We start from the raw sequence: 19,929 nt of genomic DNA, 5'->3' as shown, positions 1-19,929 counted from the left end.
ACAGACCTGCTGGGTGCTGTGAAAAGCTGCGGGGCCCCATGAGTAGGGAAGGCACTAGGACAGTGCTGGTGCAAATTACTCTGAAAGTCCCACCTGAGCACTGTGATCACAGGCACGGACTGTCACAGGGCACTTCCGGGAAAGAGCCCTGGAAGCTCTCCCGTGATTCACGATGGTTTCCAAATGTTTGACTGACTCAGCACAAGCACAGCGAAGGCGGCCTCTTGGCCTGCGTGCTTGCTGGCCACCACACAGGCTTGCTGGGAGTGGCTGTGCTGTCACAGAGGTAAGAATGTGCTGCCAACACAGAGCACACTTACGCTTTCCTGCCGGACCTGGAGGAGTGCGCTGCTGGGAGCACAGCCGTGGCAGCTTGCTCAGCAGCATTTGCAGCCCGGAGCTAGCTCTGCGCTGCAAGGAAGGGAGTGTCACCTCACCCTGGGCCTGCCGAGACTAAGGGCTTGTGAGGGACGTAGGCATTTGTGGGGTGTAGCTCCAAGGGATGGCAAGCAGCCCAAGAGGATAACGCCGAGAAGCTTAGGGGATATGCTGGCAGCCACATGCATGCACACAGGTGCCTCTGGTTATGAAGGGGATGGGCGAGAAGCTGGACCGCTTCACAGAATCTAATGCCTGTGGGCCTGGAATTGTCACCTTTGAGTGCCAGGGCCTGGTTATTCTGCATAATGAGAAACAGGTTAGGAGTGTGGGAGACTGACAAGAAAAGGTTCTTTCTCAAAGCTCCTGAGAAGTACCAGCGCTGAAAGCTGTGCTCCCTAGTCCTTACCTAGGTGCCCAGTTCCCTACAGAGTTGGGATGGGAGCGTGAGTCTCGGCACTGTCTTGTCAATATTCCTATCTTTCAGGCTCCCCAAACTCTGCTCTCCTACAACAGTTAAGAGACATCCCTCCAAGCGTGCCTCTGGCCCATCTATCCCAGGCTTTTCTTCAGTGTAGTTTGCACCAGCCACAGGTGGGCTGTTGGGGTGGGAAGCAGGCGAGGCGGTGAGGGGTTGTGAGAAGCAGGCAGGAAGGCATGGGAGACTACACTCCCTCTCGCCAGCGATCCTGTTCCGCTAGTCCTCTTTCCTGGTGGGGGATGTGGAACAGGATGCTAGACCCTAACCAAGGCCCTGCTCTGAGGCCACGCCATTGTGAGCAAGGAGTTGAGGAAGGAACAAAATGTTGAATAAATTCTGCTTATACAGGAACTCAGGGCCAAGAACTGTCTCCCAGCTCCACCCCGAGAATCCCACACTGACTCTCAACTAGCAGGAGAGTGCCTGCCCCTCGACTGCTTTGCAAATTAAACGATGCTTCGAAACCTTAAGGTTCTCAAAGTCTTTCTGGTACTTCTCTCGCAGCGTGGCCGTGTCACCCTCCAGGTCCTTGTGCTCCAGCTCCTCCCGCATGATGTCCATCTGAGCCTCCAGCTCCTGGATGCGCTCCCTCAGTCCCACCATGGAGTCGGCCTCCCCAGTGGCTACTTGCAGACCATCCCTGGGCTGGCCAGCTGGCCAGATGGAGGAAGGGGGCTGGTGGGGGCTGCTGGCCAGCAAGGCTTCCGGCGGCTGCCCCTGATAGTGGCAGAGGGTCTCCTGCAGGCACTGTAGGTTCTGGGAGTAGTGCTCCTGCAAGGTCCTTAGCTCTTCCTCGTGGATGGTCTGTAGCTCTTTGACCTTGAGCTGGAACTTGTCCTCCAGGGTCTGCATCTGCTCCACATGGTGCCTCTCCATGTCCTGCCTGTCTCTGACTGAGGCGTCCAGCTGGCTCAGGACTCGGCTGTGCTCAGCTTGCAGTGTATTCTCGGCTCTGTTCAACTGCTCCACCACACACCGGATCTCCTCCTCGTACCTCCCTTGCAGGGCAAACATGTTCTCGTTGTGCTTGCTCTCCACTTCCTCCAGATACCTCTGCTGCTGGTCTAGCTGGGTGACCTGGGCCTTGAGCTCTGCATTTTCCCTTTGAATGATGGCAATCACTTCCAGGTACTCACTCTTCTGCTTCCGGAGAAGTTCCTTGTACTCCTCCCTCAGGGCTCCGACAGCTTGCTCGTGCTCCTGGCAGGAGGCCCCCCTGCTCTGCCAGGACTCCTTGTAGCACTGAAGCTCTTTTTCATACTCCAGCCGAATTTTGCAGGCTGCATAACACACCTGAGCCTGAATAATTGCATCTTTAACTAATAATGAAGAATACTGACCAAGGCCTCCCAAATAAGTGTTACAGGAGAGATTCCGGGACACCTGAAGAAGCTTCTGACAATCTCTTATGGATCCCACAGGGGGAAGAGAAGTTAAAGAGGCAGATATCTCTCCTAAGAGGCGGGCTTTATCTTTAAGCTGCAGGGCGAGTTCTTCCTGAATCCCAACGATGGCCCCAGAGTTCTGGTCGGAGAAGTGGAAGGGCTCCTGGAAGCCAGCTGTGTCTTGATGACTCAGTTCTTCTCTTAATGGGCTCAAGTCCCAGGGAGCCTGGACACCTTCTTCAGTGCCTGCTGGGAGCTTGAGGGCCTCTGCGACCTGCTGCATCACCCTCTCAAAGTCAGGGGTTCGGTATGCTCCCAGGATTTCTTCCAGTGCGTGCTTATGCTGCCGCAGGGCTGCCTGGGTCCCCCGGAGAGTCTCCCGAATGCTCTGCAACCGACGCTGGAATGACTCCCTCACTGACTGCACAGCAAAGCTAAGCTCCGCCCTGACCCACGTGGCGTCTGCCAGGGTGGGGACCAGGGCTGGTGGGACGCTCTGCTGCCCACCTCCTGATGCACTGGCTGCCTCTCCCCCCACTGTCCCCAGGTGCTTACTCAGGGACTCAACCTGGCTCCAGAATTCACCATCCACCAGCACCTTCTTAGCCCAGGTGTCTGCTGGGGCCCCCAGACAGACTGCACTCCCAGACTCCAGGGGCAACTTTCCTGACTGAGAAACCTCATCGAGAACGTGCGAGATATCTGATGTTGTGTTTTTTAAAGAGTCTGCTATGTGGTTTATCAGAGAGGCTTCCAGAGCTATTTGATCAGCAAGAAGCTTCAGCTGCTCCTGCTCGGTCAGCTCCGGCTGCGGAGATGGCTGCTGCAGAGTCTCCTTCCCTCTCTCCAGGAAGCTCTCTTCTTCCAGCGGAGTTTGGGACCCACTGTCTGCAGGGGCTGGCCAGTGACGCAGAGCTTGGATGGCGCTTACTAGCACGCTCTCCACGCTGGCCAGGGGGCCTGCTCCTGCCCCCGGGGCTTCCTCCTGGCCAGACCTTAGCAGAGACCGTAGCTGTTCTCGGCAATTTTCTAAGCAAGCAAGGGCCTGCGTGTTTTTTACCTGGAAATTGCCAAGCTCCCCTACGTGATTTTCAATGATCTTTGCCCTGGCCTGTTTCTCCTGCTCCAACTGGGAGGCCAGCGTGCCAACCTGGAGCAGGCTGGCGCGGAGCTGCTCGCGGAGCCGGGCCTCAGTGCCAGCCCACTGGTGGTGCAGTGTGAGCAGGGCCTCCTGGCTCTGGCCCTGCTGGCTCTCCAGCTTCACCGTCACATCTTTGAGCTTCTCTTCTGTGATGTAGAGCTTGGTCTCCAGGGAGTGTATTATGGAGAGGTAGGTATCAGAGTCGCTGGTTGCAGGGACAGAGCTGAGGGTGGCCTCTGACGACATGCTCTCCTCGGAGGGTGACCGGTCCTGACTGGTGTCGGAAGACGTGCTGCTGGTCCAGGTCTTCTCGGACCCATCGGGGTGGGTGTATTTCTGGCACTGGATCGTGGAGAACCGGATTCTTTGCCTTTTAATGCCGGGTACACACTGCTCACATTTTGCTGTGTTCCGCGAGTGCCCCTCCTTCTCAGGCACTTCTGACTTCGGGGGCATCATGTTCACTTCTCTCGTGGGGCTGCTGTGCCCATGTTTCTCCTTAAGGGCAGCTCCTGGGTCCTCATCCTCAAGCCTCAAGTGTGGGCAGCCTGGGGATGTGCCTGAGGCTGGGAGCTGCAGGCCCGAAAGCGCAAAGCCATCCTCTGCTTCTCCCAGGGAGCTCTGCGGCTCCTCCACTTCCTCTGAAGATGCTCTGGTAAATTTCCTTAAAATCTCTTCCTTTGTCTGGAGCTTCATTTCTGTTTCCTCTAAGCTGCTCCCCAAGGCAACCATTTTAACCAAAGCCTCATTGAGGGCCTGATCTTTCTTTTCCAGAACTTTCTCATGCACGTCCTTGATGTGCCTCAGCTCCTCCTCCCTCTCTCTCAGCAGGGTGTGCATGCCCTGGAGCTGGCTGGCCACCCTCTGGTAGGCATGCTCCAGGCTCTGGTAGTCGGCCTCCCTGCCCTGCAGCTTCTGCTGAAGCTCCGCAACATCCCCATCAGATAGCGCGACACGCTCCGTCAGCTCCTGGAACCGCTGCCGGACCAGGTCCCGCTCATCCCTGAGGCTTTGGACGTGCTGGGCCAGCGTCTGGAGGCTGGCCTCCTTCACCTGCAGCTGCTCCTCCAGCTGGCGCACCGCCTGGCTGCCCTCAGACCTGGCGCTTAACTTTTCCCTCTGGAGGGCCTCCACCTGCTGCTCGTGGTCCTGGAGCTGGTCCTCGTAGGCACTGGCCTTGTCCTCCACCTCCTTCAGGTTCTGCAGCAATGCCTGCTTTTCCTTCTCACAGCTCTCCAGCAGCAGCTCGTAGTTCCTCTGCAGCTTCTCCTCCATCAGCCGCTGGGCCTGCTCGCTAGCACTGAGCTGCTGGCTGAGGTCTGAGATGCGCTCCTGCAGCCTTTGCACCTCCTTCTGCCGGTCTCTCTGCAGCGTCTGCTGCATCTCCAGGTCCTGCAGCTCCCGCGTCTTCTCCAGCAGCAGGGCCTCTGCACTCTTGAGCTTCTGCTCGCTGGCCTGAAGCTGACCGCGCAGCACGGCCTTGCTGTGCTGCCACTCCTCCAAGTGCTCACGGGCCTTGTCCTTCTCCAGTTTCAGGTCCCCCTTGAGCTGGGCCAGTGCCTGTTCCTTGAAGGTGAGCTCGGCGGCAGCGGTGCTGAGCCTCGCCTGGAGGCTGCGGATTTCGGCCTCATGGTGCCGGACTGCATCCTCAGCCTCCCCGTAGCTGCACTTCAGGGCCTGGGTCTGCTGCGTAGTCAGCCCCTGGCGCCGGCACTGGACCTCCAGCTCTCTTTGTAGATCTTGATTGACTCTGTGGAGCCTCTGCCAGGCACCAGATGGGGAGGTGGCCACTTCAGTCTTAAAAAAACCGATTAAACACTGGTTAGTAACACTCGGGCTTCCTAGTTCTGAGTGTCACACCTCTGGCCAGGGTCAGTCACAGAAAAGCTCCTTGGTGGGTTTGCCTTTTATCCTTTGCACAATTTTTTTCATTAAATAAGCAATCCAACAAATCATCTTAATTATTTTGATAAGTGCTGCTTCCAGGTAAACAGAAAACATGGATAACAACATCAAAACAACTCTAACCGAATGGCTTCTAGGAGAAGTAAACCAAACACAACTGAATGATGGAACATACGGGTAAGCAAAACAGAGACTGAAGACGAGACGGGTGGGAGGAGGGGGAGCAGAGCATGGCATCTGTTTGTTTTACAAAACAAAAGGTACACAGCTCTAGACAATAAACCTTGGAAAAGCACAGGGTGAGGGTGCGGGAGAGGCCCCTTCCTTCTAGGACAGGAGAGAAGGAAGGAGGCAGCAGGTGACACCGAGCACTTTCCTTTCGGAAGTGGAGCTCGTCCTCAGTGACAGGAGGAACAAGTCTCTACCTGTAAGAAGACAAAACGAGGGGAAGCGAAACCCATGGAGTAAGATATGATACCAACAAAACACACCTTCATGGAAGTCAAAATAAGTGACGCAGCACAAAACAAAACAGAACACAAATGGAACAAACTCCCCAAACAGAAAGGCATGCAGGACAGACAGACTAATAATCAGGGGAAACATGAACAGACGTGAGAACAGCCCAGCCTGAGAACCTGACCTGCCTGTGGCCCCTTTCAGTCGGCGGGGAAGCCACAGATGTGACACTCAGTTCCGTTATTGGTTATACTCCACAGCAAGTCCAAACCATGCAAGCTCCTCCTCCCAGAACAAGCAGCGCAGCGCCCATCCCAGGCAAACTCCTTCTGACCCTCAATCCCTAAGGCCCTGTTCTTTCCCAAAGCACAAAGGGAGGGTAAGAGCAACCTGCTATCAGACTTTGTGGGAAGGTATTCAGAAGCCAGCTCTGCCCAGTGCCGACAGACAGGGACTTGGGTGCAGGCTCATGCAATCATCCAAGTTAGACACAGAGGTAGGTTCTTAGGTTAGCAATGTGCACAACCTGCTGCTACTATCTTTACCGCCTGATGAAGTAAAGAGAATCTGTGTAGGATAGGGGCCCAACCCAGGTTTAAAAAGACGCTCTCCAAATTTGGAGGTTCTGCATGAATGATCAGAATGCCCTGAGTGCGCTGTGCACAAAAGAAGAACGCCCACCATCACCAGCTCCTGGTGCCCGAGAGTCTGAACTGGGCACAGCAATAAGTACAGCTGAAAGGGCTGGGGAGGAGGGTGCAGGGCACACAGGGCGCCCAGGGCCACAGCTAAAGCTGAGGGAAAGGAGAAATGAGAGGAAGAGAAGGCAGAGGGAACATGCAACCACGGTAGTACGGACAGAGGCAGGAAGGCAGGCTCTGCCCAGAAGGTTCACGTGCTGCCCTGGAAGACCGGGACTGAGGCGGGCAAGGCATGGTGATCAGGAAATGTTGGCACAGTCACTGAGAGCTGGAAGGGCCTCGGGGACAAGGTCTCTGTCCACACAGCAGAGGCTAGTGTGGTGGGGAGGAGACACTGGCATCTGCTGGTCAGTGTCAGGGCCTGCGCTTGCAGCCAGTCCTTGGCCTTGGCAGACAGCCCATTCCGTTGTCCATTTTGCGTTTCCCAGTACTCATTTGTCAGTCGTCTCTCCCCACCAGCACATCACTCCGGGGGGGCAGGGAGTATGTTGTTTTGTGCCCCAGACCAGAACAGGGCCTCTCAACAGAACACACACCAGCCCACCCTGCCCAGCTGACCTACCTACTGCCAAGTGAGGCACCCTCAGTAGGGCCCGCTGCTCTCTGTGACTCTGCCTGCTGACCAGGGCTGTGGCCTAGAGACCTCTGGTCCTGGACACTGGGTGTGGGCTCTCAGCTTAGGACCCAAGCTCGGGGCCTCCTCTCCCCTTCTAGCCTGGCGGTGTGGGCTGGCTCAGGGCTGGGTGGCCATGTTTCCCCCTGAAACTTCAGTCTAGGTAGGAAGAAAGGAATGGGTCCACTGGGCGAGTGGTAATAGCCCAGGTCTGCCTGTAGATGTGGTACAAAGGCAGGACAGGTGATCCAGAGCTAGCTCTGCCACTAACTTGGTCTTAATGAGGCACTTGGTGGCTATATCACTCAATTTCTTCAATCTGTAATCAAAACAGGCCAAATACTGCTATTGCAAAAACTATTAGAAATGACATGCAAATATATAGTATTTATAACAAATATATTGGATTACTTTGAGAGCCCAAAGGAAAAACCACCAAAACTATTTTATTAAAAAAACAAAGAAAAAACCTTAGACACAGAAGTTTCAGGCAGATTCTCCAAAATGTAATACCAGGAGGGAAATACACATGGCCCAGTGCACTAGAGCCGCGGTCCTGTGGCAGAGCAGCCGAGGCGGCACTGGGAGGGCTGCCCTGCTCAGGCCGGTGTGCGCATTTCTAGCCTGCCAGGGCCCTTGCACTCGAGTTCCCAAGAGCATCTTGAGCACCCGCAGCCCCTCAGCCCTACCTGCAGCACATAGCCCTCCCGGGCACTCTGCTCCCGGCCCAGAGCCACCCTCAGCTGGTCCTGAAGGAGCCGGTTCTGCTCCAAAAGGTCTGAGGCCTCCTTCTGGCTCTGCTCCAACTGTTGACAAAAAGACACACATTTTAAAGCAAAATGATGGTAACAAACCATCAGCAGCACAGGAGAGGCCCCGGGGGCATTTCTGACACCAGCTGAGCTGGCACACGGACTCCTCCCTGGCCCTCCACGTGCCCATAGGTCAGGGATAAGCTGATCTGCCCTAAACTGCAGCATTTGAAACTGAAGGCTCCTGCTCAGACCGTAAATACACATACATAACACGGCAGACCGGCCACCATGAATGCCTACATAACATCCACCCCTGCTCAAGGTCCCCATTTGCAGACCCAGCAGGAAATGTGGCTCTGTGCCTGCACTAGGAGGCACCGCCCTGGTCCTTTCTGTTTCCTCAGCATGGCCACAGCCTGGCTGGCTGCCCTGGGGGGTGAGCCCTACTCCAGCCCCTGCCTTGGCTTCCACTGCAAGTCCCACTTTCCAATGGACCCTACATAACCTCCTGTTTGCGAAGAGGGTCCCATGAGATGTGGAAGGCAAGCAAGCTACTTCAAACTCTTCTTGCTTTTAGTGGCTTTGAATTCAGTCATCCATCCAGTCACTTCTTCCCCAAATATTCCCTAGGAGCCTAACTGGGTGCTGGGCCATGTGGGCCACTCTGCCTGCCCTGCCCCCAAGGCTGTGGAGCTGGGAGACAGGCAGGGCGCTGCCGGGCTATGTGAGAGGCACTGACGTTCTCCCTTGACGTTCAGACATTGCTGTTTAAAACAAGCTTACAGTCCCGTGTGGGGCCTATTGTAGCTTATAGCAATCTGAGTTTGAACTGTTATTTATTGCATCTTGCCTTTATTATCCTATTAATAGGCATAGAAAATGGAAATAAACTCAAAGTGTTCATGATAGTGGTAAACGTCAGCCTCATGAATTTAATAGACTAGGAAAAATAAGGAAAGTGAAGGTAGGCCAAAGTGACAAATCTGTAACTGTAATTAGCTACTTCTGTAAAAGAACACATTTGAAACATGACACTGTAAGGCTGTACCTCCTTGGTCAGGAACTTCCTGTTCAGATTTATAAATCCACTGCAGAAGTTTCCCAGATCTGATTTCTGGACACATGTTCATGAAGAAACGTATTATGCTGCAAATGCAGGGCTGGCACTCATCCTGTACCTGGGTGCCCAGAGGGACCTGCTCTGCAAAGTCTCCACAGTGCAGTCCTTGCCGAATGAGTGCACGGCTCACCCAGGCACCCACCTGCCTCCTGTGGTGGCCTGCACCTCCTCAGGTCCCCGGCAGTCACCAGGCTGCTGGGCAGCAGGACTCTTCTCTGCCTCCAGCTTTGGCCTGCTCCACCCAGGGTCGCCTAGTGCAGATCAAACCTAACTCTGCTTATGTTCTTCTCCCCTGAAGATCTCGAGTTCATGCTGGAAACAGGGCCCTGAAACCCTACCAGCCTCTTCTCTGGCCACTCTGACTCTAATGGCAGTGCCCCTGCCACATGGCAAACTACTCTGTCCTAGAAAGGGCTGGTGCCCCCGCCACCCTGCATGAGCCTGCACTCCCTGTACCTCTCAGTGACTACCCTGGACTCTAAGAACCTGTCCATCCATGGGTCTATCTTCCTGAACGGTCTGCAAGCCCTGGAGGGGAGACCACATCTCCCTCCGTCACGCAGCTGAACCACTCAGGCTCCTGCTGGGCACAGGGGTGGGTGCTCAGGAAGGGGCGCTGTGTGGAACCCGCCCACCTGTGGCTGCCCTGGTCGTTACCTCCTTCTCCAGCAGGGAGGTCAGCTCATGAGTAGAGAGCCGGTCACTTCTATCCTCAGAGGACAGGTGCAGAGGGGCAATGGGCACCTGCTTTTCTTCCCGGAGAGGGGTGGTCTCCACCTGATGCCACCGCTGCTCGATCTCCACATGGACATTCTGTGTCTTGAGGTCGGGGGTCACAGGTAGCCCCGGGCTCCGATCCACCTCCATCCGCAAGGACGTGTCGTCAGTGGCTGGCCCGTCCACTGTGTCGAGCATCCCGAAGCGCTTACGGCGCTCTTCCCGCCTGCGCGCCCGCTCCCGCTCCAGCTCCCCCGGCCCGGCCTCGGAGAGACTGCTGGGCAGCCCTGCGCCCGCCCTCTCCTGAGCCAGGGCCTGCTGCAGGGGGCGGAACTCAGCCCAGTCAAAGGTCTTGGAGCGCCCCTCCCGCCTACGCTCGCGAGCTCGGCTCCTCTTCGGCTCAGGGTCTGGCTCCCTGGGCTCCACCTCCGGCTTCTCACTTGGCCTTGGGCAGGTCTCGAAGGAGGAGCTGATGCGGCTTTTCTCCTCCGGCAAGGAGCTGGGCAGGGGGCAAACAGCCTGTCAGGGGTGGCTCCCGTGGGGCCCCAGCAGAGGCCCGCTCCACGCCCCCACATGACCTTTCCACCTCTGCGGCAGCTCCCTTGGGGAGCAGAGAAAGCAGAGTCCTCATTTCCTCGCAGGGAACCCAGACTGAGTTCTGAGTGGGAATGGGAGAGAAGCCACCTCAGCAGCCTAGAGGAGTCCAGCAGGAGGGTACTTTGAGGCCCAACTGAGGAGATGCTGGGGGAGCACCTGGGATGATGAAGCTCAGAGCACTGCCCTGTTTAGAGCCAAGGCTGCGAACCCTCCTGCTTCGCCAGGCACAGCCACTGTCCAAACCCTTCCGCAGGGAGGCCGCCCCTGTGGCATGCATGCACTGGGTAGTGGGGACAGAAGGAAGGAGACCCGCTGTGTCCCTTGAAGGGATCAAGCGTTTTCTATAAGCAGGGAAGCAACATGGTCAGGTCTGTGCCTCAGGAACCCCCGTGGCTGGAATGACAGATGAGCCAGTGACAGGCCCGAAAGGACCTGCGGACACATCAGATAGATGTCCCAGGTGCACCAACTCCCCACCCCATGCAGTGGCCCACTCAAGGGCACTTCTGCATGCCCAGCAGCGAGTCCAGGCCTTTTCCCAATTTGCCCCAAAGCAAAGATTCCTAAAGAGGAATAAACCTCCCGGGTAGGAGGCATCAGTCACAGCAGGTTGAGGCCGGCTCTCCAGGCTCTTTGGATGAAACCCCGAGATCCGCAGCCTGGACAGGGGCCAGGGAGCAAAAAGCACATAGGAAGCCACCTGGGCCTGCGAGGGCCAGTGGGGGGCTCTAGGGAACAACTGAGGGTAAATGGGACCAAAGAGAAAGGACCCAGTGAAAGAGGCTCCCAGGAAGAGAAGGGCCACCACCACCTCCTGGGCCACCTGTCCCGGCAGCTAACGAGGGAAAAACAAAGTGCTTCTAAGCGGCAGGACCTGCAAGCTCCCCGTTGAACACCAAAGTGCACCGGAAGGAAAGTTCTCCAGCACAGACCTTCTGACGCCCTGAGCTGAGGGGAGCAGGCGTGCAGGACGTTAGGGTGACGTGGAACTCTGGAAGCAGCAGCCACGCCAGGACCGCCAGTCTCTCCAACAGAGGAAGCCCCCAGGCAGGAAGCCCCACAACTCCTCCAGACACAGGAGCCTACCCGCCAGCACCTCTCACGTTTGTATCTGTTTCTAATACGTCCTTGGGACTTAGCCTGGTAGCACTGAAAATCCTTATTTTCCTCAAACGATAGAAGCCCACATCAAATAAGCGCAAAGGCTGAAAACAAATCGGGGGGACAAAGTACTCCACTCACGCGAAAGTAAACCCTAGCCAGAGACAACACGCCTGGTCCCTGGGCACCCAGCCCCGCAGGACGCCGAGCCGGTGTGGGAGAGAAACGTGCAATGACAGGTTCTCAGTGCCAGCCTAGGAGATGCACTCTTTTTCAATCCTCACCCGAGGATATGTCTTTGTTGATATTTCAGAGAGAGAGGAGGGGGGAGGAACATCGATATGAGAGAGAAACGTCCATCTGTTGCCTCCGTACACACCCTGATGGGGGATTGAACAGCAACCTAGGCATGTGCCCTGACCGGGAACCAAACCTGCACCCTTTTGGTGCATAGGACAACGCTCCAACCAACTGAGCCACCCGGCCCTGCCTGAGATCCCAAAGCTGACATCCCAGCCAGACCCTCAGTCTGAGGCATAGGGGCAGGCCCCATTTGAGCACCTGGGCTGGCTGGGACAGGGTGAGCAGGTGAGTGCCTGTGGCTGTGAGAGGCCCTGACCTGAGGCCACGCAGCAGCCTCCAAGGGGAGGGAGCTAGATGGAGCCAGGTGCCTCTCTTGCTTTGCTCTGGGCATCCTCGAGGGGTCAGTGTTGGCCTCTGCTCCTCAGCAGGAGAGAGCTGGGGCAGCTGCAGAGCTGCCATGGGCGCAGCCACAAGGGCGGAGTGCCTCCTGTAGGTCTGCACACAGGATGTGCTCGCGCACAGGACACCGACAGCCTGTCCCACTCACCATCTCCTGGCCTTACCAACTCAGGAACAACAGACTATCCTGTTGTTTAATAAATAAGTGAACAAACAATGCCAACAAATATGGGAAAGAACTAAAGAAAAAAGTTACTTTGGGTTCCTTTCCTTTCTTCTGGTTCAAAGAGGTACAGTGTCTTTAAAAAAAAAAGATTTGGGCCCTAACTGGTTTGCTCATTGGATAGAGAGTTGGCCTGTGGACTGAAAGGTCCCAGGTTCGATTCCAGTCAAGGGCATGTACCTTCGTTGCGGGCACATCCCCAGTAGGGAGTGTGCAGAAGGCAGCTGATCGATGTTTCTAACTCTCTATCCTTCTCCCTTCCTCTCTGTAAAAAATCAATAATATAAATATATATATGAAAAAAGACTTCGCTTAAAAAAAAAAAAAATTTGGCATGGCCATAGCTGCCCCAGCCACCAGAGGGCACACTGCAGGCACCAGGGTCACAGAACGTGACATCGGATGCAAGAAATATACTTGAGGAGTCATTCAAACTGTCTGAGAAGTATCAGTGACAGGTTCTCAGACAGGCGTAGGCTCTGAAGCCTGAGGCGAGGGCAGCAAAGTGTGGGGCATCACAGGGCCAGCTCCACACACTGAAGCCATGTCCTTTTTCTTTTAAAATGAAAACCAGCAAGTTTCTAACCTTCAGGGTTGGAGGAGGAAGGCACACAGTGAATCAGGAGATACATGAACCAAAGAGTGTTATGGGGATGAACAGTTTCCAACTTAGGCTCCAGCACTGAGAATTTCAGAGAATTTTTCCTGGTTGCAGGCCTCGACCCCTCCCACCCCCCCACAATGCGCACGCACGTGTGCGTGTGCGTGTGTGTGAGAGAGAGAGAGAGAGAGAGAGAGAGAGAGAGAGAGAGAGAGAGAGAGTAAATGCTGCAGTGTCTTATGAATGCAGCCTCCAGGGCTGCCCTCCCCCAGCGGAGCACAGCGCCAGTTCCAGGCCCACACCAGAGGGGATTAGTCCACCAAGCTCAGTTCTGACAGTGGCACAGATGATACTTATGTGGCTCTAATGCAAGAAACACTTAGAGGAGGAAAAGGTAACCCTACACAGAAAAACCAGGAGCCAGAAAGAGGAGAGCAGGGCCAGCCAGTGTGGGGCGGAGGCGGCAAGGAAGAAGGCCGCACTGGTCTCCAGCTCAGGTCCCGGGAAGCGCCAACCCCTGGGGAAGCTGGCTCCCTCAGACTTTACCTTGTCACATCTGGGGCAGAGGTCGGATGGACGTGCTTCATGATGGTCTGGATCCAGTTCCGCCGGATTCCCGACGTCATAGCCGAGAGGGTGAACTCGCCCTCCTTCGTCTACACAAAGGACAAGGCAGTATCAGGGACCATGGTCCGCCCGCCCACACTCAGAGGTCAGTCCTGCAGGGAGGATGTGGCCAGGCGGCCATCTTAGGAGCACCATGCACAGCCACTGGGAGAAATGAGACCTGAGAGCAGAGGAAACAGCACCATGCTTTCCTGGGAGTGGCTGTCGCCGGGACCTCCCTCTGTGGGACTCAGCGGGCATGTCTGGCACTGGGGGGACTCGCCTGCTCTTCAAGAAACTCACAGGCTGCAGGGAGAGTGAGCACGTGGGGAGCAGTGGGAGAGGCCCACAGCACAGGGGCTGAGCTGGACCATGAGGGTGAGGAGGGTGGCAAGCGGAAGGGGAAGAGGCGCACGTCCCGGGCAGGGGCCACAGTAAGAGCCCAGGCCTGGTGCCCTGCAGCCAGGCTCATCGGGCACAGGCAGGCAGGCGGGGACAGCAGGCGTGAGGCCGGGCAGGAGGCGTGGTAATGATGGAGCTGTGTCTCTCAGACTAAGAGGCAGGGAGGCCTGCTGGGCGGTTAGGGCAGGTGTCCAAGGAATTAGAATTCAGGTGGTGACAGAGGTGACAGAGAAGAGGGGAGGGAACACTTCTGGGACAACCCCTCGGCCCCCGACCTGGATGAGCTGATGGGTCATCAGTCAAGACAGGGGAGCCCTCCTGTAGTGGGGAGCTGTGCAGGCCGCAGGGGAGGGAAGCTAGATGGAGGAGCAGAGAAGCAGCACGCCAGCGAGGGGGGAGTGCCTCTGGGGCAGGTCCCTCCAGAGAAGGCACGATGGGAACCCAGGTGGTGGCTGCATGGAGCCCACTGCCCTGCTCCTGCAGCCACAGGCTCCTGTCTCACAGGAGGGGGGTGCGGTCCTGTTCTTTAAGCTGCACAGGCTACTCGGAAACAAACCCACGAGAGGTTAGCAAATCAGCTGATGGGAAGATGAAACCACCAAGATGGTGTGGGTTGGTACTGGCGTGGCCATGGACCAAAGCTCAAGACCACTTGCCGGCCTGGAGAGCTGCAAAGTACAGCTTGGACTTGACCTCAGCGTCCAGCTCAGCCCCCAGTCAGAGACAACCCACAACTCCTCGTTCCTTTGGTTCCCCTTGCTGTGCTCTGAAGGTGGGGCCACGGCCTTCACGCAATCCGAGTGCTGCCTCCCTAGGCCCTGGCCCTGCGTGTCCTGGGGGTCGGCTCACACTTGTCCTGGGGTCCTCTGCCGCCTCCCGCTCCTAGGTCTGGTGTCTCTGCAGGCTGATCTCGGCCATCTCCACATTCTGCCCCAGGACCTCATCTCCCACCCCCGGGCGGCTCTTTCCCAACCGTGGGCCCACACCTGGCTGCCTGTCTAATGTCCTTAGAGACTAGCCCATCACAGCCAGAATTCCAGAGGCTCTACTCCTTTTGTGAAGTCACCTCTGCTGCCCAACTTCTGCACAAGGCTTGCCATGCTCTGGGCACCCGACCTCACGCCTGCCTCCTTCCTCACCTGCCCACAACCACAGCCCATGGGTACCTCCTCCAGTGCCTCTCAACCACTTCTCTCTTTTCTGCCCACCACTGTGCCTGCTTGGTCTCCCGCCTCTACCTTCCCGTCCTTTAACCACTCGCATGTCCTGCTGGCTGTGTCTTCCTACACGAGGTAATGGTTCCAGTACCTTCCACAACAGCAGGACAAGGCTGATTTCTATCCCGGCACTGGGGCTCCCACGGTGCCCCTGCCCAGCTTCTGCACTTAGCTCCCTTGTAGGTGCCACTAGTTCTGGTGGCTGCGCCAGGGGACCTGCACACTCATTCCTTATCCTTGCCTCTCAAGATCCTGAAACTCCCCAGTGACGCGAGCGGAGAGCCACCAGGACCTGCCCTCCATGCTGAGAGTGACCTCTCGTGACCTAGACCCTCAGCCACGGGCCCAGGGAAAAGCATCAGAGCCTGGGGAAGCTCCCATCCAGGGGAAGGGAAAGGCGCCAGACTGACGGGAGAGCAAACCGCGTGGCTCAGGCCCTCGATGATGAAGTTGTAACTTGCTCAGTGAGGGGAGCTGACTTAAGTGGCAAGCCACCCTGCCCCGAGAAACCTGCTCTTTAAGATGGGGAGGGATGGGTTAGGGGGGGCCCAGCATGGCGCCTAGAAAGCCAGAAGTCACCACTGCCACCAACACCACCTGAAGACAAGAAGCTCAGACTTAGCTCACTGAGCATGTCTGCTCCTCCTGCAGGGACAGGGGCAGAAGTGCATCAGAGTGGGCTGGCTAAGACCCTGAAATCCACAACCTCATGTCCTGGCCCTCATGCCAGGCCACCTGTGCAACTCCCAGCTATGCCGTGGCACTCACAGGGGAGAAATGCCATGACCAGCGGCCCAGTGGGCTGCGGGTGGGATTTCTCCTTATAATGCACACACTGGCCTTTGGGCCCTGACCCCAGTCTCTTTTAAGTTTGGTTAATATGACTCAGTCTCAACGTGCTTGATCCACTCTGAGTCCAATGGTACAACCGAGTGTTTACACCCAACCACCTGAAGGTAAGACCCCGTAAAAGTTCCAGGTCCTGGGAGGCAGAGCCGGGGCCAGCCTGGCGGTGCAGCTGTCGGGCTGTCTGTTCGGTCACGGGCTCTGGCACCAAGTGGCCCTGGCTCCTGGGAAGCAACCTGGGAGCCTGTAATTCAGGGCGGAGCAGGCTACACTATAAAGACCAGCCATCAGTGAGGCTAGGCTAGGGGCCAGGTGAAACCAGCTGACCTCTGAGGGGAGGCCTGGAGGCTGTGCTCGACCACATGGATGTGACTCAATCCATCATGACAGTTATGAAACCTCAATAAAAACTCAGGCTTCCTGGGAAGGAGGCACTGGGTGTCACAGCCACATCAGGAGGGGATGTGTCCCCGAGGACATGGATGCTTATGTTGAGAGCCTCGCAGTGGATGTCGATGCTCAGGTGTCGCTTCCTTTGCGGCTCTAATGGTACCTTCTCCCAAAGCGAAACCACAGCCTCGGTCCAGTGCTTTCCTGCGCTCTGGCTAATTCCTGACCCTGAGGATGACTGAGGCGCCCTCGCCCTGCAGCTGGCATTAGAGGGCAATGTGGTAGGCAGGGTATGTGTCCTAACTTGAGCCCGGCTAACTCCAGGTAGCCCTGAGCCACCGACTCTCATGGAATGGCCAATGAGCGCTGTCTTAGTCATCTAACCAGGTTATTTTTGAGTTCAAGGGCAATGACTTGCTCGTCCGAGTCCCTTACAAGGTTATGGGGTGGGGGACCTCATGAATTTTCAAATTTATGACTGATGACTGGAAGAATAAAGAACAGGTGAACTGAAGCCTAATATTTTGAGGTTTAAATAGTTAACACTTTCATTCTTATTCCTTACATATCCACCCAATGTCCCAAGCTCCAGGATAAAAAAACCCAAAACTTCAGTTACAAAGCTTCTCAACAGTCTGGAAAGAAGCTAATGCCGAACTGTTTGCTGAGATCACCCACTGGGGGAGGGGTCAGGTGCCACAGGACTGAGGAAGAGCAGGACAAGGCGCCAACACTGACGGGAAGAACGCCTGCTGGCCAGGCATGTGCGTCAGGCCCGCCCACAAGTGCCCAGGACTAGGGTCAGGTTCTGAAGAAACGTCCCAGCCAGTCAAGCCTGTCTCCAAACTCCACCCCTGGGCTCACATGTATCTGAAAGCCATAATTTCTCTGCACTGGATACTCCGTGACATCATAACATGTAGACAAGTCAATTTCCCCATCCAAGTCAGCCGCCTGCAGAGAGAAATGGAAGAACATTAAGAGGTTTGGAAATAAAAGTCAAACTAGACAAGTTTTCACAGGGACTGTGTGGGCTGCCTTTCTCTGAGGGACCACAGACCTTGCCTGCGGGGATAAAACCAGGCCGACACTCCACCACTTCCCACGTGTTCCCTGCCAAAGATACCCTATGTTGATGGTTCTCACATGTGCTGTCAGATGTCTTCATGCTCTTAGAAATGGAGGTTAGCTTTATCAAAGAGTTATGTGAGCTTTACCTATTGAGATTTACTATATTAGAAATTAAACTGAAAAAATTTAAACATATCTACTCACGTAAGTTACAAATAAGCCCATTTCATTTTTAAATAAAAATATTACTTAAAAAAAGCAGTGATAAGAGTGGTATTGTTTTGAATTTTTACAAATCTCTTTAATATCTGGCTTTTCACATCTGTTTCTGCATTCAGTCTGACGGATGCATTGTTTTGGCTGAAGTACATGTTTCATGAAGTCTGACTTACACAAAAACAGAGTTGAAAGGGGAAGACGTATTTTAAGTCCTCAGATAACTGTGGTTCCTTTTTGATAAGTGGTAGTTTCTTAAAGGTTAACTATGAAGTGGAATCTGAAATCCTATCAAGGAACTTTCTGTACTTGGTTACATACAGCCAGTTTTCCCTGCCCGTGGAATGGATCTTTCACCCATGCACAATTGTGTAGCGTTATGTATTGGTCCTTTGGAAGAGGGTGAGTTACACACAGTCCTAGTGTTGACACATCTCATTTCTAAGACCAAACACTGCATTTGTTAGTATCACTACCCATTTGGTCAGGAGAGTCTGTAAGAAAAGGAGAGCTGTCAAGTTCTCGATGAATACGTTTCCCAAAGTTCCCGTTTCTGCTTGAAAGTTTATGTCGCAGCGCTGGCAATCACTCCTGTCAGTTGCTTTCCTAAAAGGAATAGGCTCACTTGGTTCATTTTGAAAAATGTCTGCTAACACCCAAAGTGAAGGAGCAGCTTGTCTGTTAGTTATCCTTTCTCCAGGGGGAGAGACGCTCAGCTGGCGAGCAGGCAGGCACGTGCCCAGGCACAGCCGCCATACTTCGGGTGGCAGCAGAAGAGACTTATGCTTACTTCCCATTTCGAATCTCAGAATATTAAAAAAGATGGCTCTTCAATGATTAAGACTTAATAAAATTAGTAACTTTCTTTTTCTTTTGTTAATCCTCACCTGAGGATATTTATTCCATTGATTTTTAGAGAGTGGAAGGGAGGAGGAGGTGGGAAGTGGGGGTGGGGAGAGAGAGAGAAACATCGCATGAGCCCTGACCAGGGCCAGGGATCCCTGCAACCCAGGCACATTCTCTTGACTAGGAATCAAACCCGTGACCCTTTGGTGTGAGGGCCAGCGCTCTAACCAGTGAGCACACTGGCCAGGGCATCAGTTTGTCTCTAACTGTATGGCAGTGAAGAATGCATGACTGCTGGCCACCCGCAGCTGCAGCCTGTGATTGGGCTGAGACACCAACAGTTTCACCTGCCACTGCTTTGGCCACCAGTGTAAATGTGAATACAATGAAAAAAGCAAACAGCATCTTAGTTTTATAACAACAGTTTTGAGTGCCCCAGCCCCGAAAGTGTCTCCAGGGCCCACACTATGAGAACTGCTGGCTTACCCAAGTGGCAGACATGCAGTGTGTGGTTAGGCACTTCATGTGCTTCCGGATCCCCTGATGTTAGGCACACCAGGGGCCAGCCCCCACCCTAGTCTACACCTACTCTGTATCACCAATATCTTTCCACTGCACTCCGTTAAAAACTTAGGTTTTTAGGTTCAGGGCATGTAAATACCAGCCCCTAATGACACATTTAGGTTCTTTTCAATTTCCTGCTATTAGAATAGTACTGAATGACTCTCCTTGGACACAGATCTTTTACTACATGTGGGAATATATCTGAAGGATTCCTGGAGTCGAACTACAAGGGAAGGTTAGAAACCATTTGCTAAACTGCTAAAAAAATAAATAAATAAAGGGTTTTCGTAGGTGAGGAAAGAGCCCCTCTGGTGGTCCTTTGACTGTGGAATCAAGACTGTCAACTGAGCCAACCACGTCCACCTGCCATGCTCTATGCTCATCCAGAGGAGAAAGGACAAGATGTTTTAGTTCAGTCTTCAAAAGACTCACTTTACCACAAACTCTTTGTAGACAAAAACAAAACTGCTCATCCTGAGTTTTAAAATAAGACATCTTTGTTTTTCAAAGAAGTTGCTCAAACCCACTATGCCCAGGTGCCTGAAGCAGTGCCTCAGGAGACCCCCGGCCCAGGCAGGAGCCCATGGTGAGCATATCCCAAACTGGCTGCACTGCACTCCCCCCCAGGTCTGGACTGGGAAGGCCAAGACGGCAATGCAGACACCCGTCCACAGTCAGAGGGGGTTTCAGCCCAGCAGCCTCGGGCTCCCAGATGCCACCTGAACCCCTTCCGCTGTCTCCCCAATGGAAGCAAAGCCGAGACACTCACCTCCTCAGCCACCGAATCCCTGTAGTATCTCAGGCTTTGATCAGCAAGGACAAACCAGTGTTTCTTCCACTAAAATGGGAGGGAAAAGACAGACTCAACTCCTATGCAGCACCTCCTGCTCCT

At 54.8% G+C, this 19,929-nt stretch overlaps 1 protein-coding gene across 8 annotated transcripts in view; it reads right to left on the bottom strand.

The window, feature by feature from the left end:
- Nucleotides 1-19,929, bottom strand: part of MPRIP (myosin phosphatase Rho interacting protein) — a 173,686-nt gene that overhangs the window by 35,394 nt on the left and 118,363 nt on the right. For 6 of the 8 annotated variants that reach the window (XM_070394047.1, XM_070394052.1, XM_070394049.1 and 3 more), the window contains 6 exons: nucleotides 19,807-19,875; nucleotides 17,205-17,294; nucleotides 13,426-13,535; nucleotides 9,596-10,154; nucleotides 7,753-7,869; nucleotides 1,325-5,182 (listed from right to left, as the gene is read on the bottom strand). In XM_070394047.1, the coding sequence (XP_070250148.1) occupies nucleotides 1,325-5,182; nucleotides 7,753-7,869; nucleotides 9,596-10,154; nucleotides 13,426-13,535; nucleotides 17,205-17,294; nucleotides 19,807-19,875 (4,803 nt within the window). The remainder of the gene's footprint in view (nucleotides 1-1,324; nucleotides 5,183-7,752; nucleotides 7,870-9,595; nucleotides 10,155-13,425; nucleotides 13,536-17,204; nucleotides 17,295-19,806; nucleotides 19,876-19,929) is intronic. The other 2 variants (XM_070394054.1, XM_070394053.1) reach the window with 1 other exon arrangement.

Source organism: Myotis yumanensis, unplaced genomic scaffold (genome assembly GCF_028538775.1).
Source record: "Myotis yumanensis isolate MYYU_CA2020_CCGP unplaced genomic scaffold, mMyoYum1.0.hap1 SCAF_16, whole genome shotgun sequence".
Taxonomy (NCBI): Eukaryota; Metazoa; Chordata; class Mammalia; order Chiroptera; family Vespertilionidae; genus Myotis; species Myotis yumanensis.
Note: the sequence above shows the minus strand (reverse complement) of the source record. Positions and strands in the feature narration are given on the sequence as shown.